The 27,527-nt window shown below is 34.7% G+C and overlaps 1 protein-coding gene and 1 pseudogene across 4 annotated transcripts in view; both read left to right on the top strand.

Moving 5' to 3' along the window:
• Positions 1-7,017, top strand: part of LOC111394418 (ras-related protein RABC1-like) — an 8,284-nt gene extending 1,267 nt beyond the window's left edge. For 2 of the 4 annotated variants that reach the window (XM_023020233.1, XM_023020232.1), the window contains 6 exons: positions 607-675; positions 1,136-1,201; positions 2,130-2,251; positions 2,426-2,554; positions 2,654-2,825; positions 6,589-6,680. In XM_023020233.1, the coding sequence (XP_022876001.1) occupies positions 607-675; positions 1,136-1,201; positions 2,130-2,251; positions 2,426-2,554; positions 2,654-2,809 (542 nt within the window). In that variant the 3' untranslated portion in view covers positions 2,810-2,825; positions 6,589-6,680. Of the gene's footprint in view, positions 1-606; positions 676-1,135; positions 1,202-2,129; positions 2,252-2,425; positions 2,555-2,653; positions 2,826-6,588 lie in introns of all 4 variants that reach the window. The other 2 variants (XM_023020236.1, XM_023020234.1) reach the window with 1 other exon arrangement.
• A 5,249-nt stretch (positions 7,018-12,266) lies between these two features.
• Positions 12,267-26,069, top strand: LOC111394133 (annotated as a pseudogene).
• The last annotated feature ends 1,458 nt before the right edge of the window (positions 26,070-27,527 follow it).

Genomic DNA, 27,527 nt, shown 5'->3' with positions numbered 1-27,527 from the left:
CACACACCTTGTTAATCAATATAAAATCAAATACAATAAGGAGGGCTGAAGGGGATAGGCCAGCCTTCCTCTGGTATTACGGAGGTAGGGAAGATAGATTTTATGCGAAATTCTTCTTGTAGTTATATCTCTACGTGAGTTGGACGAATCCTCAAAAGTAGTTAAAGGAGGGTCGTGTAAGTTGATAACCAACATAAAACTTCATCGAATCTTCTTACACAAATTCTTTTAAGTTATGCATATTTCCATACTTCATTTTGAAGTAGGCATATAATCGTGAAGGCGTATATTGTGCTCACAGTTTGTTCATTATGTTCCCAAAGTATTCTAGATGTGATAATAATTTGGGACATTTGATTCACGACTGTAATGTATAATACAAACACAAAAGAAAGCACCTTGCTGTAAGGGCAAAAAGAGGAAACAGAACATGGGATCATATTATCTCACTGATTATTGTTGTAATGTGTTGGAGAGCTAGTAGGAGCCATCCTATCTCAATAGCGTATATTTGGAGCTCAGTATGAAATTTTATTTTCTTGCAAGTCAATTAGTCTCAAACATGTCTTTTGTATGTCCTCATAATTTTCTGCCTGCTGTCAATAGGAGTAGATTTTAAAGTAAAGCATGTTGCTGTTGGAGGGAAAAAATTGAAACTCGCAATTTGGGATACAGGTAAATATAATTTTATGGCATGATGTATGCGAAAAAAAAAATATGAATCTTAAACTGTGTATCTTACTAGGATATGTTGTGTATATATTTTTTTATCTTCCTAGATTTTTTTGTCCCTGCAAATTTCTTCTTCTAGAACAGTCTGCTATCTTTTTTGCACATTGACGCAAAGATGATAGTGTGTACAATTATTGAAGAAGGAGCCGCTTTTGCTTTGCTTTCTCTGTCCCTTCTAGTTTCTTTTTCTCTGAATTTGACTTTATTAGAATCTGTTACCTTGTATTGCTTTCTAATTCAACAAGGGCTTACTGCTGTTCATATCACCAATGCTCCTGTAGAAAATTTCCCTTTCACCATGTCTTCTCAGTTTCATATGAATGATGTATACTAGAAACCTAGAAGTTTGCTTGATGGGCTCATAACTTAGATGGTTTGCTCAATTTAATTTCTCATCTTGCAGCTGGACAGGAAAGATTCAGGACTTTGACCAGTTCTTACTACAGAGGAGCTCAAGGAATCATATTGGGTAAGTTCTTTCCATTTGCTATTTCCTTCTCTCCAATGTTTTTTCCTGTCTGTGACCTAAAGCACTTCCAATAGAATTTTCTTTCGAAAGATATATCATGTATAATAGCAGGTAGAGTCATCCACTCCAGTTTGCTGAATGAAAAAGCATCTCTTATGATATTACAATTGGAAAATCCAAGTTAAATAAAGTAATTTTGGCTAAAGGAATATATTGGCTCTACTCAGTCGGTAATGCCTGAGAGTGCATCATGAAGGTAGGGATGTAGTGTAAATATCAGGAAATTTGGTTAAGAACATGAAATGGCTGATTTAATTGATGCGGCAGAGATTATTATATTGTTTTTGTTCATCCATAATCACCACGAGTTTGTAGTCTTTTGCAATAATGTATAAATAGAAGTTCATTTTCTCTTTGGGTTCCCGCCCCCACCCCTCACTCCCGCCCGCCGCACCCCCACTGTCCCTCTTCCCTCAAACTAAGCTTCCGACTTATGTTATTTAGATAGATAGACGTCTAGTAGTATATGTCAGTTGCATGGTGTAATCTTTTATTTTAGGACAATAATGACACAGACAACTCTGCAACATCATAGCAAATCTATTCAACCCAATATTCAATTTTAGCTGGTTCCTCTAGAATCACTTATTTGCAATTTTGTTGTCTCAGATAAGTCTTATATTTTTTCAGCCTGCATATCCTGTTGTATGCCTATCTGTTGCTTGTTGCAATTTTATCCATGTTGCATTGTGGAACTTTAATTTCACATTATACTATGTCATACACATTTACAAGATATCAGGTAATCTATTTTACCTGATTTCTGTTTTCAAGTAATTTAGTTTGATTCTCTTCCCATTTTGTTCTCTTTTCAGATTTGTCAAAAACCTTTGTACGTTTGCATACATAACCATTTATTATGAAACAGTTTATGATGTGACACGGCGAGAAACATTCACCAATCTTTCTGATATATGGGCTAAAGAAATTGATCTCTACTCAACAAATCAAGATTGTATCAAGATGCTTGTAGGCAATAAAGTTGATAAGGTATCTTTTAGTGGCATTATCTAGATGTTCATAATCCGGCAAGATAATATGATCCCATGTTATGATTCCTCTTTTTGCCCTTATAGCTAGGTGCTTTCTTCTTTGTTTGTATTACACATTACAGTTGTGAATCAAATGTCCCAAATTACCATCACATCTAGAATACTTTTGCAGGATAGTGAACGAACTGTTAGCAAAAAAGAGGGAATGAACTTTGCAAGGGAGTATGGGTGCCTCTTCATTGAATGCAGTGCCAAAACTCGGGACAATGTGGAGCAATGTTTCGAGGAACTCGTTTTGAAGGTGAGTATGGTAACAGTACCTTTACGTATGATTTTTCTTCCATCCTCATTGACCTTTTGTCTATGCTTTTTTATGAGTCTAACTACATGGATGCTTTAGGTGGTCTGTGCTTTTATTAATTTGGGTTTCTTGCACCATTCTGCATCTAGCACAAAGGGATTTATTTGGCCTTTGGGAGCTGGCCCAGCCAAATCCAACTTGTCTATATTTGGAGTATTTATCTTTGATTTTGGGTTCTCGACCTGTGATTGCTGATGGACGAGTATTCCAAGTAATAATCTTTAATGATATCTACATGAATACCGTTTAGAAGATGCCAGCAAGCATTCTTAGTAATAACCTTTAATGAGCTCTGCATAAATCAATACTATATAGTAAATGCAATGTGTTTGATCATGAAATCAACTTTATATGTAAATCATGTTTTGTAAAAAAAATTTATTTAGAAATGGGGTTTAATGAGTGACCCCCTAGTTGAAAAAAGAAATACGTGTCTTGGTCAGGTCAACATCCAGAAGAGTTTGATAACTAGGCAGTAATCACCAGTATCCTATGCTATTTGTTGTTGATTTTGTTATCTAGCAAGTGGACTGTAACATGAACAAGTAATAAAGTGGATTAAGTCCAAATATTGACTGAGGAGGACTAAGTATCTAATCTAATTTCTAATTATCCCAACTCTAATCTATGAACACAATTAATATGATAAGATGGATAATTTGTATTAACAGCTCAAAAAGTAGCGAATCTAATTGGACCAAAAAAGAAAAAAAGAGAGAGAGAGAGATTTTTTTCTAGTGATACGTAACTTATCCAATTAATTAAGTGGTAGGAAGCGTTCATGAATACTCGATTAACAGCAGAACACTAGTACTCCGAATCCCCCTACATTCTTCATCTTAATATCAATTCCACAATTTGACAACATTTAATTGGAATTGAAGATCAATGTTCCCATCTTGTTTAATGATTTCTTTCGAATAGAATCAAATTTATCCTTGCATATGACCCTGTAATATCCCTATCCTGATTGCGGCATATAAAAATGCATTAAATCACAAGAACGTTCAATTGGATCATGCAAGTACAGAAAATTATCTCTAATTTCTGTAGAACTTTACAATAATTGTTACTTGTGCTAAATTTCTATTCCTTCTCCCGAATGTCAATAAAATCATGCATGAATTCAATTAGTGACCAATTAATTGAAAAACATTGAACTAATAATCATTCAACACCAAACCAATATTTTAGCCCCTGTTTGGTCCCCCATTAAAATTATAGTTCATTTTTTCTCTTCTTGTCAACCACATATTCTCTAATAAAATAATAATATACGTAACTCCAAAATTTTTTCTTTTTCTTTTTCTTTTTAACCACATTCTTCAAAAAATTACTATTTCAAAATATATTTTTCCCTAATTCTCATTATAATGGTGGCCAAACAAGGGCTTACATGTCAAACTATAGAATTTAATTTCAAAACTTCATAACATAGGGTTCAATGTGATCACAACATATATGTGATTAGCCGAGCATCATATTAATGCAAAAACATGATTTAAATAGATACAACATCACTCGGTATTTATGTGTAGGAAACACTCTTGAATTTTGAATTCCTTCAATGGTTCTTGAATTATTTCTTTAAAATCTTTTTCTTCTTCTACTCCAAGCGAGGATGTATGGATTTATATAGGGTAGATGTTTTGAATAACAAAAGCTTTGCAGATAATATATCAATTTTTAACAATGGCTCTATTTGAATCTATGGAATATGTATTTATTTATTATTATTATTATTATTTTATATACAAGAGCCCTTAATCTTCTCTTTAATAAGAGTTATATGTACAAGATTCCTAAGCTTCCCTCCCTTTGAATTTTAGAAGAAGGTTTGAATTTGTAGACCAAGAATTAGGTTAGAATTCATGCCTTAATTGCCTTCCAAGAAGAGATTGAAATGAATAAGGATACAAAATTTCCATGATGAAATTACACCATGCAATCACATGGCTTTACCCATTGAGATTGCATGGGCAAGCTATTTTGCTCTCTAGAATTGTTTCAAAGGGCATTAGATCACATCGCTCAAGGATTGCAATTGTAAGCCTCACAATTTTGGCCAACTTCAAGTTGGTCCCTAGATTTTTGCCCTCGTTCATCTCGAGGCCTTTCCTTTTTGCACGTTTCGTCCTTCATCTTTAAATAATCACAATTTAATCCTCAATCTCCACAATTATCTGTAATATATCAGATGCAAGTTCCAAAACTTTGCAATTAAGTCCCCAAACTTTCCCAATGATGATTTAGCTCTCGAAACTTGTGAATTTCTTCTTATGTCTCTCTTAATTCTTCATATTGATCATATGCAACTCGGTTGATATTTAATTGCTCCGAATTGACTTCAATTAAGCTCTAAAACACCTTTTCCACGCTAATTGCATCCAAATGCATCCAAGTCAGTGTTTTGCCTACAATTAACATATTTCAACCTGGATATCCGATGAATTGGCAGTAAATAATCAAGCTTAGAAGCCATAATAAGTGTATAAAATACTCTTATCACTGTGTAGTTAAGATATCACACCTAATTATTCTTTGCTTTTCAAGTAAAAGATAAACCAAGGGTAAAAGATTGGCTAAACTTTTCTCCATTTTTAAGAGATGTTACAAAATGGTCTTTGTTTTTGAAGCACGCGCTTATTAACTTTAAATCATAAACCATCTTGAAGCCAATTTTTTTTTTTTTTTTTTTCACAGTTGAGTTAGCTTTCCCCATATGACCATTCAAATACCCATGAATAAATTTAGCCCCCATTTGGACCCTAATATTTCAAATTTTAATGAGTGGAATAATATTTTTTTGGAGAATGAATGGTTGAAAGAGAGAAAAGTTTTCGATTTACGTGTAATACTATATTATGAAAGATTCTATGGTTGAAAACAAGAGGGGAAATTTTTTTTTTACTTTAATGGGAGCCAAACGAGCGCGTATTACCTTAGCTAGGGATTGTCACCCCATCTTCTCTAAGCATAAATCTAAATGTTCCTATATCCAATTTTTTGCTCTAATTTCTGATATTATACCAAAGTGCCACATCACTTGTAGGATAGGCCTTAGCTAACTTGTTTCCAATCTTCTCTGGTCTGGGGGCACTCTATAGTTTTCCATTCTGAAAAGACACATCAACAAAATGTTTAAAACAAATAAAATCATAGATGTGAGAAAATGTTACACTAGTAGTCAACTTGGTGCAACATTTCTCCTTTTTCTAGGTTCAGGACTTGCTAAGTAGGAACATAGACAGGTTATTTTCTCAAATAATTATTTAGAAATACGATGGCAACAATTTACCAAGACGAAGAGCTTTTTGTAGTCTATTTTCTTGTAAATTTTGATTAAAAATTTTAGAGTCGAACCTTATTTTGATGACTCTTTTACTGAAATATTACTAACAAAGCGATTCTGCAACGGATAAAATGCAAGTCTTATATGTAAATTTTGATCTGCGTCATGATTTAATGTTAGATTTTTCTACGTTCACTTTGTTATTTGGCAGATGTTGCCTAAGTTAAAATCTTGAATAAGACTTTTCGAATCGAGTTCTGTTGTGCTTGTGTTACCTGCTTCAAAGAATAATGTTGACATCAGAACTGCACCACTGATGAAGAGGAGGATATTTGGCTAAGTACCAAAATTAATTGAATTTACTGATAAGTATATAAGCTGCTCTTTGACATCCTTTACTTTAACCACATATTTTCCAAAAAATACTATTTTTATTTTGAAATAAGTATTTATTGATGAAAGTCAGAAATAAGTTATTTAATTTGTCGGTCAGAGTTACTTTAAAAAAAGTAACTTTTTAACTTTAAAAGTAATTAAAGAAAGTAAGTTATTCAAAGATGTTTAGGAGAAAAAAAGTTACTTAAAAAACCACTTTACATTCTTTTAAGCTTAGTCAAACCATGTTCTAGTTATTTTAGCAGTTCTCTGTTTCTCTTGTTTCAATATTAACTCTGTTAATCAGATTTTGGAATCACCGAGTCTCTTGGCTGAAGGCTCCAGCGGCGTCAAGAAGAACATCTTCAAACAGAAACCTCTGGAATCTGATGCATCCACCAGCAGTTGTTGCTAAATTTTCTTTCCTTTGCTCTCTTTACCTGTCAATGAAATTTCTAGTATATTGTTTCGTGTTTGATCAAAGAAGCTTGTGTAATTGATCTTTATGTAATGGCCTTAATCGTGGCATATTGTTTGTTTTCTCCATTTCTTTTATTATACACCGCAATGTTTACATTAATTAGGACATTTTATCCAATTTCAATGGTATTGTAATTTGTTTTTGTGGCTATACTTAGAACTGAAAAGATTAAAATGGTATGTAGAATTAGATATGACTCAACATTGTAATAGTCACATTTTTAGTTTGGTTTAACAAGTTATGAAGGTATTTTTACTTCCCTTTTCATCCCTAGATAATAGGAAAATATACTTGTACATTTTGTGCTTCAAAGTGTCAAGGTATTCAATTTATCCTTTGACCCGATAATCCTCATTGTGAGGCTTCCTTTGTATATATAGGAATAATAAGGCAAATTACATGGCTGAATGTTAGCTATCACTGTACATGAATGGAAACTGAACAATTTTCTACCAATTACAACTATTATACAAAGTTATACAAAGCATCTCTAATTCTGGTGTTAATTACTCTTTTTATCTAATCGACATCCCCCCTCAAATTGACGTTGGGTGATCAAGAAGCATCAATTTGCCCACAAGAAAGAGATGACGTTGTCGTGTCATGGCTTTGGTGAATATGTCGGCAATTTGTAGATCAGTAGAGATTTGCGGAAGAGAAATAATATTTGCGTCAAAAGCCTCTCGAATTGAGTAACAATCTGTTTCGATATGCTTTGTACGCTCATGATATATTGGATTTGCAGCAATCTGAATAGCACTCGTGTTGTCCGCATGAAGGGGTGTAGGATCAGACCGAGGAAAGCCAAGTTCAGCTAAAAGTCCACGGAGCCACATAATCTCAGAACAGGCAGCGGACATGGCACGGTATTCGGATTCAGTTGAAGATTTAGACACACGTGCCTGCTTTTTACTCTTCCAGGATATCAAAGAATTACCAAGAAACATACACCAACCCGTAACAGAACGACGAATATCAGGGCAGCCGGCCCAATCTGCATCACTAAATGCAACAAGACGAATAGGAGACCTAGAAGGGAGAAACAATCCATGAAGAGCTTGGAGATACCGAATGATGCGACGAACTGTCACAAGATGAAGATGTCGTGGAGTTTGCATAAACTGACTGACTTGCTGGACTGCGAATGATATGTCAGGCCTAGCAATGGTCAAGTAGTTGAGGCTCCCAACTAATTGACGAAAGATAGTCGGATCAGGAAGGAGCTCACCCTCTTCACGACGATATTTAACATTGACTTCCAGAGGAGTATCGACAGAAGAAGAATCTTGAAGACCAGCCAAAGTGATCAAGTCTTGAATATATTTGTGTTGGTTCTATATACCTGTGGAATCAGTGTGTACTTCCAAGCCCAAAAAATATGTTAGAGGACCAAGATCCTTCATGTGAAAGGAAGCCTGTAGGTGCTGCTGGAGTTGAGTTATCAAATCAGAATCTGTGCCAGTGATAACAATATCATCCACATACACAAGTAAAAGAACAATATCTGTAGATGTCTTACAAAGATATAGGGAGGAGTCATACTGACTCTGGATAAAAGAAAGTTGTAACAAAGTAGATCGAAACTTCTCAAACCATGCTCGAGGAGCCTGTTTCAGCCCATAAAGAGACTTCTTCAGCTTACATACTTGTGAAGAAAAGGAAAAAAGGCCCGGAGGAGGTGTCATGTAAATATCTTCCTTGAGATCACCATGAAGAAAAATATTTTTGACATCCATTTGGTGAAGAGGCCACCCCTGAGAGGCTGCAATAGAAAGAACAGTGTGCACTGTAGTCATCTTTGCCACTGGAGCGAATGTCTCATCATAATCTACCCCATATTCCTATTTATTTTCGAGAGCAACTAGGCGAGCTTTTTAATGATCCAGAGTTCCATCAGAACGAAGCTTAATAGAATATACCCACTTACAACCAATAGCTTGATATTGGGTGGATAAGGAACAACATCCCAAGTATAATTATCCTGAAGTGCTTGAAGTTCTTCATCCATAGCCTTCCGCCACCATTCATGTTTAGCTGCTTCTGAATAACTAGGAGGTATAAATGTCAGTGTAGTAGCAAATGAATGAAAAGAACCATATCTATCAGGCGGGCGAGAAATATGGGTAGATCGTCGAGGACCCGGATCAGGAGGTACATCAGTATCTCATGCCAACTCAGGCTTAGAAGAGTGGGGGTGGACAAGATCAGATGTGAGGTCAACTTCAGGAAGAGGCCTATTTGGTCGACGTCTCTCATACACGAGTCCGGGCTTGAATCTTTTAGGATGAGAAGTCAAATCACCAAAGCATGGGAGAATACTAATTTCAGGTAAATGTTGAGCATGAGTATGAAAGAAAGATTGTTGCTCAAAGAAAACAACATTACGAGAAATGCGAAATCTGTTAGAACATGGATCATAGCAAACATAACCTTTGTGCGAAACACTGTAACCCATAAAAGCACACTTAACAGATTGTGCAGAAAGCTTGTGTCGTTCATGAGAAGGTAAATGAACAAAGCAAATGCACCCAAAAGTATGCAGGTCATGATAGGTAGGATGTTGATTATGAAGGTGATAATATGGAGAGTCAAAGCGTAAAGTTTGGAAAGGCAATCTATTGATTAAATAAACTGCAGTGGACACTACTTCAACCCAGAATTTTGAAGGAACATGGGAATCAAGTAATAATGTACGAACAACATCCAGTACATGACGATTTTTTCGTTCTGCCACCCCATTTTGTTGAGGGGTATAAGGGCATGATCGTTGAGACAAAATCCCTTTTTGTTTTAAGAAATCATGAAACTCATGGTACATATATTCTTCACTTGAATCAGATCGTAAAATTTTAATACTGGCGGAGAATTGGGTCTCAACATATGTCACAAAGGTTTGAAAAATTGAAAGTACTTCAGATTTAAAACGGAGAAAATAGATCCATGTGTATCAGCTATAATCATCAATAAAAGTCATGAAATATTTATACTGGGCATGAGAGGTGATAGGTGAAACGCCCCAAACATCACTATGCACATCAAAGCTCTTTTTGGCACGACTACTGTGAGAAGGAAAAGGAAGAGTCTTACTCTTTCCCAATTTGCATGTAGAACAATCAATGCACAAATTATGAGAAGAATTATTTTTATTACCCAACAAACCAGAGTTTAACAAATGAGACAGGATAGTGAAGTTTGGATGTCCCAAACGTTTGTGCCAAACTTCACTTTTATTGTTAACAGTTATACAAGCCAAAGATAAGCAACTAGGAATAGAAAAATGTAATGGAAACAATCGTCCAATTTTAGGCCCCTTCGCTAGTATCTTCCCCGACACTTGATCCTGCACAAGAACACCATCACGAGAAAAATGGACATCATAATTGTTATCAACTAATTGACCAACTGAAATCAGATTTGTAGATAAACCAGGAGATATAAAAATTTCTCGAAAAGCAGAATTAATGTTACCAACAGCATTAATAGCTAAATGACTCCCATTAGCTGTTTGAATATGAGATGAGCCTTGATATGGGCGAATATCATAAAGACCATCAGAGGAACTGGTTATATGATTTGAGGCACCGGAATCAACTAGCCAAGATTGAGATGAAGTATTATGTTTACCTTGAAATCCCAAGGCAGCAAAAGTTGACGCAATCATTTGTTGCACCATTTCAGGAGTAAGAGCAGATTGGGCAGCAGTAGATGATGTCTCAGAAGTCGATGGCCTGGTAATAGCCTGATATGCATTAGCCTGATGATTTTGAGGTCGAGTAGGACAGTCTTTGATAATGTGTCCCGACTTCTTGCAATAATTGCAGTACTTTTTGGTACAATGAGTAGCAATATGCCCATAGTCTTTGCAATTGAAGCATTGAATCTTTCTCATGTCTCTCCATTTGTTTTTGCCATGAGCTACATAAGCGACAACATCTGAGGTCATATGTTGATGTTGAATAGTGGCCTGTGTTGTAAGACGCTGCTCTTCACGAAGTAACTCCCCAAAACAAACATCCAAAGAAGGGGACGGATCACGATTCATTAGATTTGAGCGAATTGCCTCATTTTCTGGACGTAACTTCATTAGAAGCTGGTCTCGCTTGCTTTGCTCGTGTACAGTTTGAACGGCAGCAAGAGATTCAATTGGTACTTTAGCATAGATATATCAGCAAATTCACCCCATAACCTTTGAAACCCAGAGAAGTAATCCTGGATGTTGAGATTGGCCTGAGTGTAATTTGCAATTTCATACTCCAATTGAAATCGTCTAGCTGTATTGTCTTGATTGTAGACCTTTTTTAATCTCTTTAGCAGTTTTATGAGGTCTTAGATTTAGTACAATCATAGGATCAACAGATCCTAAAATCCATGTCATAACCCTAGCATCTTTCACTTTCCAATAGCCCAATTGAATATTCTCAGTAAGAGCTGGGTCACTTCCATCAATATGACCCCATAATTCTTTTCCCATAACGAATAATCGAAATTGAAATTCCCATGTAGAATAATTTTTACCCGTGAATCGCACACCGAAAGTTTCAGACATGTTGGTTGATATGATGTACGTAGTTAGAAAAAAAAAAGGACCCAATATAAATTCAGCAAAACCAAAGTCCAGCAGAAAGCCCAATATAAACCGAGCTCAAGTAAACTTTAAGACCCCAACTAAACAATGGATAAACCGAGCCCAAGTAAACTTTAACACCCCAATTAAACAATGGATTAATTGCCCAAGTAAACTTTAACACCCCAATTAAACAATGGATTAATTAGTCCAACACACAGAGGTTAATATCAAACCTCTAATCACGCTCACCGCACCAGTCTCGGCCTCCACGCTCACCGCACCAGTCTCAGCCACCACAGGAGACGTCGACAGCACCAAAGAAGTCCAAAAAATCGGACACCACGTAAGACCCAAATGGACAGTCTTGACAAAACCCAAAGAAGGCATTGCCAATCACCACAGAAGACGCCGACAGCAGCCAAGAGGTCGAAAAATTCCGACACCACCGAAGACCGACTCTATCGCAGTCGGAAAATTCCGACACCACCGAAGACCGACTCTATCGCACGAGAAACCACGAAGAAATTCAGAATTATGGCTCTGATACCATGTCAAGGTATTCAATTTATCCTTTGACTCGATAATCCTCATTGTGAGGGTTCCTTTGTATATATATAGGAATAATAAGGCAAATTACATGGCTGAATGTTAGCTATCACTGTACATGAATGGAAACTGAGCAATTTTCTACCAATTACAACTATTATACAAAGTTATACAAAGCATCTCTAATTCTGGCATTAATTACTCGAAATGGCCAACTGACCAGATACCACTAAAGAAAGCAGTGAGAAAGTGGTCAATGAGGTTTATGCTCCCATGCCAAAGTGTGAAGTGTATGGAGATGGGCACACTGTTGAGTGCCGCGAGGCGAGTGTCAGTAGGCCAGGCGACGTGATAACTGGGGCCAAAAGCTAGATGGTACGTTGCAAAGGCAATGGTCAAAAGATGTGTCTGTAGTGCTATGGCGCACAAAAAGCTAGATGCTCAGGTTTTGCGATAGGTCAGATGTTGTCCATTTGATAAAAATGTACAGAGATTGGTGTAGGGCTCTAGAGCAACGTGGAACTCTATGGAGATATCCAAGTCTAAAGCATTCTATGGAACATTTTTAGAATAACTCTATAGAATGATATCGAGTGGTGTAAGAATATCATGTTCTAAAAAGTTCCTAAGAAGGGCTTGGTGGATCATTCTAGGACAATTAAGATTAAAGAGAGAGGCTTGTGTTCATTAATGGTGTGTATCTAGAAGATTTTACTGTTCGAATGTAAAAATGTTGTAGAGAATGCTAGAATGTGAATCTTAGCCAATAACCATTGGAAATGACTCCAACATTCATTCAAATGAGTTGGAAGCATAAATGGGTCATTGAAGCCTTATTTGTGATCAATTAAGTGAGACAGAGCATTCACAGATAGCTTGAGTTCACTAGTAGTACTTTCGAGAGCTGATACAAGGAGTTGTATATTTTCTCCTTAATTGTTCTCTTTTGTTAATTTCCATTTTCCTTTTGTTGGCCTTGGTGTTTTCTTGAGCGTGTCATTTCGCGTACATGTTAGTGTTAAATATCTAAACATGTGCATCTTCATATTCAAATATTAGTTTCGTCAAATATTTGAACATGTGCATTTTCATATCTGATTAGAAGTATACATGATCCTGCAAGGAAAGATAACTCAACTTTACATTGCAATAAGAATGTATTAGTATGTTAATGTGTTGATGTTTTCATGAACAATTGGAGTCCTGCTGTACGAATGTAAGTGTGCAATTAACAACTTCATAGTTTTAGCAGCTATCCTGACATGGTTCCCATTAAGAAATCATTAACCATTTATAGGAATTGTTTCACAAAACAACCAATAATTGGTGTCTTACACAATTAATGGTTAGGTTGCCGGTCCAAGGAACATAATGAGCATAACCTTTTGATATCCTTGTGTAACTTTTAAATCATTATTTATCGAATTTCTTCGTGATAGTTTCGGATGGTTGTGATGATAGATTGCAGAGTTGTGACTTCAATATTATGAGTTGAAGATGTGGTATTCCAAACGGCGAATTGATGCAATGTTTTACGTAATTGTCGTTTGGAGTTTTTGTTTTGGTAGTTTCCGATTGTGGTCGATAACATAGTATTTTGTTACTCTTTAGAGGTTTTCCCTTCTTAGCTCAACAAGTTTCAACAAGTTTATCGGCATCCTTTTTATAAGTTTGTCATCTCCACTGGCCTTTCAGTAAACATCTCCAGATGCTCAATTTCGTCGACTGCCATTTCAATACTTTTGCCCTTATGGGGTGAAAACCTACTAAGAACTTACTCCATTATTCGAGTACTCTTCCTGTTAAATCTAAAGGATATGATCGTAAAGATTGACATCTCCATACAATGCAAGGGGCAAATCTAGGACGGATTGGTTTTGCATAAAGAATCATAACATTATTGAGTCCTCTCTTATCTTTGCACATTTAGCTATATCAATCATTTTAACGTCGTCTTGAATTCAAAATTCATTTAAAGGTATTAGTTTTCCTCATCAAAAATGAAACATACCTTATAATGTTGACCCTATTTAATTGACTATTTGTGATTTGTATGATTAGAAAGGACTACATTAAAGCTTCATTTCTTCTACCCTGGCTTATTGAAAGGTTCATCGTTACACAAATGTTTTAATGTATTTTATCAATTGTTATATATGTGATTAGCAAATAATCAAATTAAATTTCAAACTATCGAGCAATTATTTTCCATGCATATAGTTCCTTTCCACTTATCATTGAACAAAATATTCATTAATGTTTAATTCACTTTTATTTATTGTTATAATGCAAGTTTTGATTTTCCCAGTTTTGCATTTAAGTGAATATTTCTTCCTTTTCCACTCTCTTGAAGTAAATTCCATTCTTGTTTACTTTGATTCGACTAAACTAATTTATTTGTTACAAATAAATTAATTGAATTTTGTCTTCTGCTTAATTGAATTTAATTCAAAGGAAAGAAATCATGGAGACTCCCAATAATTTTTAAAGAATTATGGTTCAACTTAGCCCTTATGAAATAAATGTTAAGCTGTTTGTAAATGGAATATAGAAAATTGGGTTCAGTTTCACGTGAAACATTATCGATTAGACAACAAATTTTTTTTTTCTTTTTAATTTATTGATTTTTGAGTTCTTCAACTCTTTATGAATATTCTTTTATGAGGGAAGAATATTTCTTTACTTATATTTACTATCTCTAGTGCTGGTAAAAAAACTATCAAATTTTTTTGTTATATAATCGAATTGAACACAAATCGGCTAGTTTCGTCTGATTCTTCTTTATTTAATTTTTGAATAGGCTTTAAATTATAAACTTAAACTAAAATAGAACAAAATAAAAAATAATAGTCAAGGTGGGTTCGAGTCAAGGACTATGTTCATCGACCCGCCCTAGTTACTAGACGAAGCAGGAAATTTTTGTCATCCTTGATTAATCGGGTCATAAAAATTTTACTAAACTTTCACCGTTAGTCATTTCATTGATAAAAATAATATCAGTAAGTCAACAAACGTTGTTAACGAAATTGTCACATAGGTCGCGTTTCTTGTATATTAACTTCAGCTAACAATATTAATGCATTAAATATTTGTTATACTTATTTTTCTACTAATCATTAGAGGGATACATAAAAAATATGGGTAATCGTACCATGGTCACCAAACTTTCTCCATAACTTCAAAGAGGTCATTAAACTTAGTTGGCACCAATCAAGTCATTTGACTCCAATTTAACTATAGTTAAACTACTTCGTTCATGCGTTCGTGATCAAAACTAATGTCCACATATGTGGCAATCCATATAGATTTAAAGGTTGAACCCCAATTTTGAGAGCTCTTACCACCCCGTTTCTAGAGCTTTGTGAGGGAGGTAAATCGCGGGATGTGCCCCAACAGGCCAGGGAACAAGAGTTGCCTGTACATTGCACCTATAAGAAGTCCAATTCCATATCTCAGGAATCGAACTTCCACACTGCGACTGCCAGCAAGGCGTGAGATAACCCCACTCCTATTTTTTACATCACTAGGCTATGCTCCGGGAGCGGCAATCCATATAGACTTGGTTGTACCCACGATTAACCAACTTTCGCCGTAATCCCAATGAAGATATTGAACTCCTTTTTATCTATTTTCCAATGGGTAGAGACATGTTCTTCAAGAACCATTGAGGGCGTCATCTACAAATAGGATAACACAACCCTTATTTAGGGGTCAATAAGATTTTGAGATCAAGAGGGAGGGCAGGACTGTGAATTATTGCCATGTATAGCAATTATTGATTGCAAATATATTTCTCTCAATTTGTCTTTTTTAAGAAAGCAAAAAAATTTGAACTGCAAGCAAAATGGCAGAAAGTCAAATTCCCCTTGTACAGGGAAATTGCTCACAGAAGTCCTACAGGTCCTGGCCTTGTATGCTGGTTTTTTCATTGTTTTTATTAATTTGTCAATCTTTCTATACACATGGCTCTAAAGTACACTCTAACCACAAAAAAAAAAGGAAAAAAAAAAAAGAGAGAAAAAGAAAAAAAAAAGTAACTTCTTATTTATTTATTTATTTTTTATTTTTGGTCATGTGGGAATTTTTTTGACAAAAGCAAACCCTTTCTATATATATATATATGTGTGTGTAGAGAAACGGCGAACTTCTTTTGATGTAAAAAAGGTGTTCTTTTTTTCGTTATTATTTTTATGATTATTACTAATTTTTTTAATATATATATATGGTGGGAATTTTTTTGACAAAAGCAAACCCTTTCTATATATATATATATATATATGTATGTGTGTAGAGAAACGGCGAACTTCCTTTGATGTAAAAAAGGTGTTCTTTTTTTCATTATTATTATTATGATCATTATTATTATTTTTTTTTTTTTGGGTATATTGAAAGAAAATGGAGGACCCTACAATCTTTTGAAGTAATGTGATGTATTTAGGAAGATTCGGGACAAAGTTGCAACTAAAATGAAACCTTGAGGAGGTTAGTGCCAAAAAGCATAGGTTGGAGATCATTTTGCTATCAATCCTAGATAAGTGTATTTTCTATAGAATACACTTATTTGGACAGTAAAATATGGTTAATTGTAATTAATTTTGATGACTTATGACTTAATTAGATGTTAATTTTATTTGTTAGGTAGAACTAAGAGCAATTGGATGGAGTTGGAAGAAACAAACGAAAACTGAAGGAAATTTAAAGTTTGGGATTAGATTAAAACTTTTAAACAGTTAATTCGAACATAATATTCAATCCCAGCGATCAAGGAGGGCAATCGCAGATTATTCAAAAATAAACCTTATTTTACTTCAATTATACGAAGTCCTCGTTTGATACAATTTTTCAAAAATATATTTTTCAATTAAATTTATTTTTTAATAAAAAATTTCAAGAAATTCACAACTTTTTCCACTTTTTAATAACATATTTAATCAAATTTTATCACATTTTAATAAAAATTTAGCTCTTGTTTAATTCAAATTTTCTAGAACTTATTTCACAAATTTTATCAGACACACAATATGTCATAAATTTTTTAACAAAACATTTTACAAATTTTTATCAAAATTTATAAAAATAATTGATTTTTAGACGGAGGCTTAACTTTTAACCAACACATGGGTTAAATAATACTCCTCAGCCTAATGCCTCTCATCCCGGACCACATAGGCTTGGAATTTGCGGGGGACGCACGCCCACCCTCGCAGGCAGGGGGCAAAACTCTACTATTCTACGGCTGATGTGCGTCATTTGACTCTTCTCCACTCAAGTTTCACTCTTGACCCGAAATTATTATTTTGTACATGGACGCTCTCCACCCTGCCTCATCGCACACATCAAAACACCCAGAAAAAACGTAACACAATCTCTTTATTCTCCACACCAAAAATCACCTCTACCTCTCCCTAACTCCGTGTCTTTTTTATTTTCATTTTTTTCAATTCTCTCTATTTTGGTTCTTGTCTCCTGGTAGTCTTGAAAGATTCTAACTTTTCTTATTTGGAATCTTATTTTTCTTGAATTGATTCCCATAATTCTTGATCTTCAGACCTATATCTAACCTGGGTTATCTAAGTCTCTTGAAAAGACATGATCTTTAACATTTTATTGGCTGGTTTTCTTTCAATTGTGACATGGTGGCTGGTTATGGACTATGGGGGTCCACTGATTCTTGGGTGTTGCTTTGCATTCTTGAATTAGACTTTTTGGTTAGTCTTCTTTATTGAAATTTTAATCCATTTTATATATTTTAGATTATGAATTGTAAGTGAGTTTTGTTTGATTGCAAAGAGAAAATGGTATTGGAGTTGTGTTAGTTAAAATATTTCTTTTGTGATGATATATCTGTTGACTTCTCCGGTACTAATAAGGCATGACTGAATACCAGTGGACAGTATTTAAGAAAAAAAAGAGTTAAAATCTTGGTTATTATATAGAGGTTTCCTATCCACTAATTATTACCAATAATGCTCTTAGTAGGTTTTTTCTTGCATTTCATTATACACATTTAATGACTCTTGAATACATTATATCAATTTCGATTATGATTCTGGTTACTTTCTGTATCGTACTTTCAGGTTTCTTGGGTTTTCTTTTATTATTTGAATTCTGTGAGTGTAAACTTCTGCATTTTGTTGATTTATTTTGTATGCAAGTGATTTTATTCATATATTTCTTGTACATGTAAAGAGAAAATTTCATAATAAGGAGGAGTAGTGAGAGGAAATGAATATATAAATTATCTATCTTCTTCACTGGATAGCACGGGCGGCTAAGCTTAAAAAGCTTATGTATAAGTAAATAAATAAGTTTTAAAATATTCAATTCTTTTGTTGGCCAATGTTGGTAATAAGTAGTTTACATATTTTGAAATTAGTTAGATACTTTTCAAAAAATAAAATAAAATAAAAAATTAACCCTTTTACTTNNNNATCATTATGCGAACATGTTTGAAGACTACATTCACCTAAAAATAACTTATTTAAACTTAGGCACACATGCTTTATGGGGTTTAAATTGTGTTCATGACATATCGGTAGTCTGTATTTTGTTGGTATGCATCTTATTTAAATGATTTCATGATTTGACATTCCAAGTTTGTTTCTATCTCAGGAAGTTAAAGCAGTTGTTGTAGAAAATAGACAGATATAACTAATGCCGCAGCTGTTGCTGAGAGGGCGACAAGCAACATGCTGATTGGTCCAGAGTGCGCAGTAAACGTAGAGCTTTGTGACTCAATAAATGTGGATCCTCGGTATTGTTTCTTGTACTTTTCTAAGTGTAAACTAATTTTTTCAAGTTATTTTTAACCAAGACGAGATAGATATTTACTTTTTATGGATCTAGTTTTGAAGGAATTCAATTTTTCTCATGAACCTTTCCACGTAAGAGATAAGTATCTTTTATGAGGTTGAAGGTCACAAAAAAATCATCTTTCCATGAAGTTTTCATTAATTCCCATTTTTCAAAATTTTTCTGATTCTAATTTCAATATTGTAGGTGAGCATGTATATTGCCCTCCTCTAAATTTTATTTTATTTTATTTTTTATTATTATTATTATTATTATTATTATTATTATTATTATTATTTATTTATTTATTTATTATTTTTTTTTTTTGGGGTAGAGTTGGCGTTTTACCAGTGATTATCCCATAGCAATAACGCGGATTTTTTAATGATAATTTAGAATGGTCTGATTATATATTCTCATTTGAGGTTCTTAGTGACCGAATCAAGAAAAATCTAACTGAAATGTAAAGTTAGTGACTATATTACTGAAAGGAAACCAAATTTGAGTCAGATGCAAATTTAATTAAGGGTTTACATTAAATTGGCAGTTTGCACTTGTAAGTGGAGATGGTGGGGTGTGTGGGGGAAGAGGCATGGTACATTTTAGGCTTATCTAAAAAATAAAAAAATAATAAAAAATAAAAAATAAAAAAATTCGTTTCTGTTTTTCCACTAGGTATATCGTGCTGTAGGCTTAAATGAGTGGGATATTTGGCAAGACTTGGATGTGAACATGCCATTTTTTTTTCCTTCTTTGGTCTTATGAAGTTACATATATCAATTTGAACCATCTTCACCCCGATCATAGCATTGCGAAGAAGTATATGTTTTATTTTATTTTATTTTTGATGATAATCATGTACATAATTGTTGGAATTGTGCTTAATTATGCGTTATTAGTTTAGCTCATCTTCTTAGGAATATTTGTCCTTGACATTGAAGCTCTGTTTTCGATTTATATAAGTTTTTTTAGGGTGAGCTCGAAAAACAAAAATTGCTTATTCATGGCAAACAAAGATGTGACATGATACTAAAATTAGGCCCCTTGGACACTCTAATATGAAATGAATAATACTATATGTACAAATTGGGGATCATCCACATCTGATATGGCAAGGAATGTGGGTTAAAATGATAAGATCAATTAAATGTGTGGATATGACGAGTAAATTTAATGAATGCTCGTCAAACTTTACTTCATATTACTACTTGCTCACCGAACAATAAAACATAGCCCATTGCTCACCCATCTTTTCAATTGATTACCTGTTCATCAATCGTTTAATTTCCATCATCCTCAACTAACGTGATCCACTTAATTAACCTTATCATTTAATGCTACCTCACATGGGAATTATACTCGGTTTGTACATATAGAATTACACATTTGATAGAGTCTATACTAGACCAATGAAACGTGTTATGTTAAAAGTTATATAGGAGTTTTTAAATGTGTATGTGCACCTAGAAGAAATGAAATGACAAATCCTGAACATAAAGAACGCCGAAAATATGCAGAACTGCTATATTTATCTTAAGATTTAGCGGTTTACCATGTAGCTTGTAGACTCTTTGAGTTCCTATCTTAATGCTTGGTTGTTCTAAATGGTGCATTCTTCAGCCATCACTCTATCCTTGTGCTATGGTTTATATTTTCGTATTTATTTTCTTCTTAAACCCCTGAATCTTTCTCTATTACATGTCAGTAGCGCTTTATTGTGTTAGTGCTTTCATTATGTGGATGCTTGAGGGTTTCTTTGAACATAACTTCACGATTTGAATTGAAGTTGCAGGCAAGTGAAGGATGCACTGAAGATACTTAAGAAACGACTGGGGAATAAAAACCCTAAAATACAGCTTCTTGCATTATTTGTAAGTACTTTTCATATTTATTTATTACTTTCTTTCTTAAATATGCTCATTTTATCCTTTACCAGACATGTTAAACTTCTCATAACCTCATGAACACTATAACATCAATTTCTGTGTATCACATTTATTGGGAAGTTAGCTGCTAGAAATTTCTAGTTTCATTGTGTGGACTTGAGGAAGTATAGTCATGTATGAGCTTTTATAGAGATGTGGTCAAAACTTCTCATTATAATCGTTCTTCAACCATGCCTATAGATAATATATATGTTCTTTCATCCTCCATGAGTTAACTAAGCTATCCAATTAATTAATTTATATGGTGACACATTCTCGTGGCGATTGTCTTGGAGAAGTCAAATTTAGGTTACTTATGTTTTTGGGCCTGAACTGATGCAGTACTTCTTGTATGGTTGTCCTGTCAATACTGGCCCAACAAGCCGCTAGTTGTTGAAGCTTGTACTGCTACATATCTTGGCCTATATATTTCTCCTAAAGTAATATTTCAATATTTTTAAGATGCATCACTTTCATTGCACCTGTGAGATCATCCATGCTGTCCCTTTTTCAGACACAGTGCCTTATTGTGTGTTTATATCTTTTTCTTTTGATGAATTAACATATTTAATTTCCTAGAAGGAAAACGATATAGCCCTTTGCACATTTGCCACTTGTAAGACAGAAAATACATAAATTTTCTTTACTCACTCTAGTTTAGAATTTATATGTAGGTACGTCATTGCATTTATTTAAGACGATTATATGTAGTGTAGCCTGATAAAACTGATTATTTTTTAATATATGATTCAGGTTTTGGAGACTCTTAGCAAAAATTGTGGGCAGAATGTATTTCAGCAAATTGTGGAGCTGGACATTTTACATGACATAGAGAAAGTTGTAAAGAAGAAGGTTGTGCAGCACTTTTAGCTACAATATATCAATCTTTTTCTTTATTGGGATCCTAATGCATCTTTCGCATCTTGCTTATTATCGATTTCTGCAGTCTGATTTAAATGTGAGGGAGAAAATTTTAGTAATGATGGATACCTCGCAAGAAGCTTTAGAAGGACCCAGGGGAAGGTTTCCCTGTTATTGTAGGCTTCTGGAGAGGAAAATATTCTTATACTCTTATGAAAATAATAATCGATACAAATAGTTATAGCCTAAATTGGTCAATGAATAATAACCGAGCTACAAATCAGGGATTTAAAAAAGCATAAAAATGGAAACTTCCTAACTTTCTAACAGGTCATTTAAATCAATGAATTTATATTTTTTTGGACCACAACAACCTAAGTCTTCGACAGTCACCATGCTGCCTACAGTGAACTGAAGGTGACCGTTATCTCTTTATTTCTGCTTGTTTGTTACTGAATGGTAATGAGGATGAAAAAGAATCTAAAATCTTGTTTTTTGTAATGTCAAGTTCTACTCGATACTATTTACCAAACATGTACTTCTAGTACAATTATAATGTAAAAATAATATCTACTGTGTTTCTTTTTCTTCCTGAGTATGGATTGAAATTTCACTTGATACTGGGTGGGGTTGGTGTAAAGATTGGGGAGGAAGAAATGGTTAATTACTCTTGTTTGGATTTTCATCAACTCACAAGTCATTTATATTCGAGAATCGACAGGCTGCTGATGTAGAATTCCCCCCTCAAGTGGAAAATAGTGTACCTTTGTTCACTCCACCGGAAACACACCCTGTAGTTCACCCTGCTGCTGCGTATGAGGAGGCTGCCGTTCAGGCCTCTCTTCAGTCTGATCCTTCTGGACTTAGGTATATCATACTTTATGGACTTGTGAGTTGCACTAATTTGCTCATGATGCTCTTGTCATATATTTAGAGAAATGTTTTATTAGTACAGTTGTCTATATGTTTAATCTCAATAAAGCTTTTCACTCCAATCATCCCACTGCCAGAGTCAAGTATCTCGTCTGATTAAGAGCATATTTTGCTAAGTCTAAAAGAAAGTAAACTTGCTTTTCTGGGAAGTAAGTTTATAAACTAAAAGTTATTTGTCCCTTTTCTTTTTGGCACATGTTTGGCAAAAAATGTTAATTGAAGTATCTTTGAAGGACTTTTGCTTCTTTAGGCTCAGCCAAACATGCTCTAGATAACTAGGGCAAACCATTTGGAGCATGTGTTGAAAATTTTTAGGGAACAGTGTATTCAGTTTTCTTCAAACTGGCATATGCCTCTTTCAGAATATCATCGTCCTCTATGTTTTAGTATTAATCAGTCAATGCCACATCTCGTTATGGCATATAATTTTCATTTTCCTGATCACACCATCTATACTGTTATTTTTATTTTGTGCCTTTTTTTACATGACTTATTTCTCTGGTAGTTAATCTTTAGTAATTAAGCCGTCAGAAAACCCTACACTTTTAAGATATTGAATGAGTTAAGCATTTCCTATGTTCACATGAATTTTTCATCTTAAACTTTTTATTGAATGAGTTAAGCATTTCCTATGTTCACATGAATTTTTCATCTTAAACTTTTTTTTATATCATTCACTTATACAGTTTGTCTGAAATTCATTTCTTCGGAAGATTCATCTGTGCCTGTTTCGTTTGCCTTAAATATAATCCTATAAGATTTTTTCCTCTGATTCAGGGTGCAAAATCATTCACTCTTTTATTGGATTTTCACTAATAGTTTCTTGTGCTCAGTACTTCTCATCTGGCTCACAATATGAATTTAAGTAAGATTCGAATCTTTACTGTTATTGTCGTTGCAAACATATCATTTCTTTCCAGTGTGAGGGAGAAGAAGATCATTGTAATTAATGTGAAAATCTCTAACTATTTTATAATAGTTGAGCATGAATTCTCTGGTATAACTCAGAGTTGTATTGTTTAATTCATTTCCTTAATTTTGCATCATGGTTCTATGAAATTCTCGTGCTAAAAGTAATGTAGAATTGGAGTTCTCAGACAAAATTCAGTGCATAGAATTTATACAGACATAAATCATGTAAAATCATACAAGCACATTCTGCTATATTGCAGAAATTTGCTGACTTTGTTGCTTTTTGTGAGTGGAAACATCACTTTAAGTACTCTTTTATGGAATAAATTATTAGGGGGTGGTGTCTAAGGTCAGACGGGAACATCTCAGTTAGAAATGTTTGAATAAGAAATAAATAATGTCTTAGTGAATCAGGGCTTTAATCTTTGAGTCGAAGTGTCTTGAAGTTGTTTTTGGACTCATGGACTGTGATCTTCTCTTAAAGCTATTCAAGGATTCATAATTTTGCAATTTCTAGTTGTAATATGAGCGTTTTGTTCTTAAAGCTATTCTAAAATTCAAGTTGATGTGAAAGAAATACTGTGACTTCTACACATATGATTTTGTCCTGAAGTAATTGACAGACCTCTTGTATATTCAGTTAAATCATTGAACCTTCATTGTGATTATAATATATTAAACAAGTAGCCTCGTTTGAAAAATGCTACACTCTGTAGAGGATTCATACTTGTCCATTGTTGATATATTGACTTTTGTCATAGGGTGCGAAGGACGAGACAATCATTGACCTGGTTGAACAATGCCGTTCATACCAAAAGCGCGTCATGATTCTTGTGAACAATACTGCGTAAGAGTGTTACCTAATTTTATTAATCAGTTATTTGCAATTAAATAGATGTGACACTAATTTCTACTTTCTTTGGCAGAGACGACGATCTTCCATGCAAGGGATTAGCATTGAATGATAATTTGCAGCGAGTTCTTATTTGGGATGATGATATTGCCAAGGGAACACCTATGCTACTGGTGGAAACAAGAGAAACCCCCGTCATTCCTCTGATGAATTTGAATCATGAGTATGATGAATCTAAAGATGATTTCGCTCAGTTAGCACACAGGTAATTTTAAATTTAATGAAATGTGTTATTTTATTCTTCTGTTCGTGTCATGATCTGCGAGCATGTAGCTGTTCTAGGATGGGCAATGAATTGTTAAACAGTGCAAATATGGATATGAGGAGTAGTTATCTACATATTTGTTGCTTGGGAAAATTACATGCCAGTCCCCAATCTATTGTCAAGAGTAGCAAGTTGGTCCCCAACCTTTAAAAAAATTGACTTGGTATTCAAAATTCAGCTGTGCTACCTGCACAGGCCCATTGTGCAGGGAGCTTTTTTCCTCAATAATTCTTTATGGCTTTGCTCCATAACTCCCCAGTGACTGAAATCTTTCAAATCTCCTTGAATTGTCACGTGGCTTTGACGGAAACATGCATCCCATTGAATTTTTTGACACCGTTTTAAGTTGGGAAATAAAACCTGGCTTCATAAATCTCGTGTGACAATCCAAAGAGATTTAAATGGCTTCTGTTGTTGGCATTGATTTTTCAACTATAGTGAAAGGTTGAGGACAAGCTTGCTTGCTACTCATGGGGGTGATATTGTAATTTTCCCTTTGTTTCTTGTTTGAACATCTAGGGGTTTGAAGAAATTGCTTGAGGACTATCCTTCCCAACTTCGAAGAATTTCTATGTGCTAGTTCAGTTGTGTTGGCATTGAGGAACATATACCAGATTTATGTTTATGTTTATTTTCGTCGACCTTTTTGGCATTTCTCTTGCAAAATTGCATTCACCAAGTATGAAATAATGACATAATTGCAGATCATCAAGGGATACACCACAAGGACAGGGACCACAGCCGGTTGTTATCAAGAGCGAACTCAAACCAATCAGCCGAGTTCATCCTCCACCTACATCAAGGAAACCAACTGGCACCAACTCTGGAACCGTTCATTTTCTCAGTGGTGATGTTTATGAGACTGAAAGATCTTTGGAAACATCTGGATCTATAACTATAATCGAGGTGAGTCCAACACTATCTTCCTCTCCCATCAATGATTTCATAAATCCCATGGCATCATTATTTGCCCCAAAAACTATGAATGACGAATCTGCTTCTACAAGCAAATCTGCCGACCAATTCCCTCCGGTTCCTTGGGATGTTCCATCCCCTTCTACCCATCCACCTCCACCTACAAGTTATAATCAAAGACAACAGTTCTTCAAGCAAGAGTATAGTTATGGCAGCGGTCCCTCTGCTTGAGTAGTGGAGCGAGGGAATCCCAGAATCCCTCAATCAAATCATCAACCGCGACCAAACAAGGAAAATCCAATGCACTTTTGAAGATTTGGTTAATTTCGCAAAGATCAAGTCATCATCTCCTAATCCTAACAGGTCCTTTTAAGGGATTAGTCAGTATAGGGGTGTTTTTTTTTTTTTTTTTTTTTTTTTTTTTTTTTTTTCCCGGGCGATACAGAGTGACCCTTGACTGGTCGATATTGTTGGTTTTAAGACATTATTCAGACTTCAAATAAATATGGGTATAAACTTGGTTGCTGCTTTTGCCAGCATTCATGGCTATTATGTTTATGACTTGGAACTTCTTCCTGGATATGAAATTGTGAATGGGAATTGTTCTTTTTCCTATGGCAGTGGGATTTTCTGTAAAATACTCCTTTAGGGTTTTTAACGTGTGTTTTTTTATATTTATCACATTGTGATATCATACAATTCTGGGGAAAAATTAGTAGTTAGGCATATGTTTTTCTTCTGAAAACAAACTAATGTCTTGTTAATCTGGATAACAAATCTTTCCTGTAGAAAACTAGAGAGCTTCGACTGAATCTGCTCGCTCATCTCATCTCCTGAAGGATCCTTGGAGCGCCGATTAGTTGCAGGATCAATTAGCCTACTTTTGGACAGTACCTTCAATCTTAATAGAACTGATTTCCTGTCTACAGTGGGTAGAAGACATAATGCCAACTGCTGATGTGGCATGACCACATTGCGGTTTTTTTTTTTTTTTTTACCCCGCTAATGTGGTACATGGCACATTGATGGTGGGCATTATAACCTCATATCCATTGTGGTCAGGATATCAGTTTTGGCAATCTTAAATAACTGGTAATACAAATCCAAAATTCGAGCATAAATTTTGGATGGACTCAAGCTCGGATGTACTTGAAAGCCATAAAAACTTGAAATTCATGATTACTCAAAATAGTGTATCCAAACTCATAATGCAAGTCTCCAGGGATAACCGGCAATTCTCTCTTTACAAAAGTGCTAAGCAGTTCCAAATTCATAAAGGGGTTAGTACTTCTAGAATCTTCAAACGCGAGCTTCTTCAGGCTTGATTTTGGGCTAGAGCTGGACTCTTGTTCAGTTCTGTGATCCACAGGCGGCTGGCACCAAAATTTTGTTGCACTGAAACTTGTCGAGCTAGAGGTTGCTCAAAACATCATTGTTGGCATCCCCTCGTATCATTCTCATAAGAACTATTAAAGGATAAAATCCCACATTGAATAAGGATTAAAACATAGACCAATATATAAGTGTTTGAACTACTCTTCTTAAAAAAGTTGATCTTAGCGACTTCTTTTGGCTCCTAGATTTCAAACTCCATCAGCAAACAACGTGCAAGAATTTCAGGCAGACGACCATTTGTCTTAGAAGATATAAAATACTTATCTGGAAATCATTCTCCTTTGGTCTTGTCGATTGATCTGCAAGTGCAACTTCAACTCCTCATGATTAAGACATCAGGCCGAGTTTTTGGTGATTGAGATGTAAAACGAAGTACTTGGCCAGAATTTTATCTTGAATTGTGCTGTAAATTTCAACACCTTCTCCTCTATCAATAGCTTTACAAGGTAATTGACATGTCTCAATAAACCTGTCTCCTTCTGTCTCAGTTTCTTTAGGTCCTGTTCCCTATATTTGGGACAACACGTGAACAATGTCTTGTTTTAGCTGGAGCTGCACAAACCTAGATTTGAGCAAATCTAGTGTTTTAATCAGAACATCATCAATGTCGCCTGTTGAACTCGACTTTTGTACTCCTGACCAGATCCCAAGGCTTCTCGTGTCCATATAAGCTTGGTTCTTACACACTTGGACAAATCGTTAGCCACACATGACTTTTTCCGATAGTGGTGGAATTGATCG

This window comes from Olea europaea, chromosome 5 (genome assembly GCF_002742605.1).
Source record: "Olea europaea var. sylvestris chromosome 5, O_europaea_v1, whole genome shotgun sequence".
In the NCBI taxonomy this organism is placed as follows: domain Eukaryota; kingdom Viridiplantae; phylum Streptophyta; class Magnoliopsida; order Lamiales; family Oleaceae; genus Olea; species Olea europaea.
Note: the sequence above shows the minus strand (reverse complement) of the source record. Positions and strands in the feature narration are given on the sequence as shown.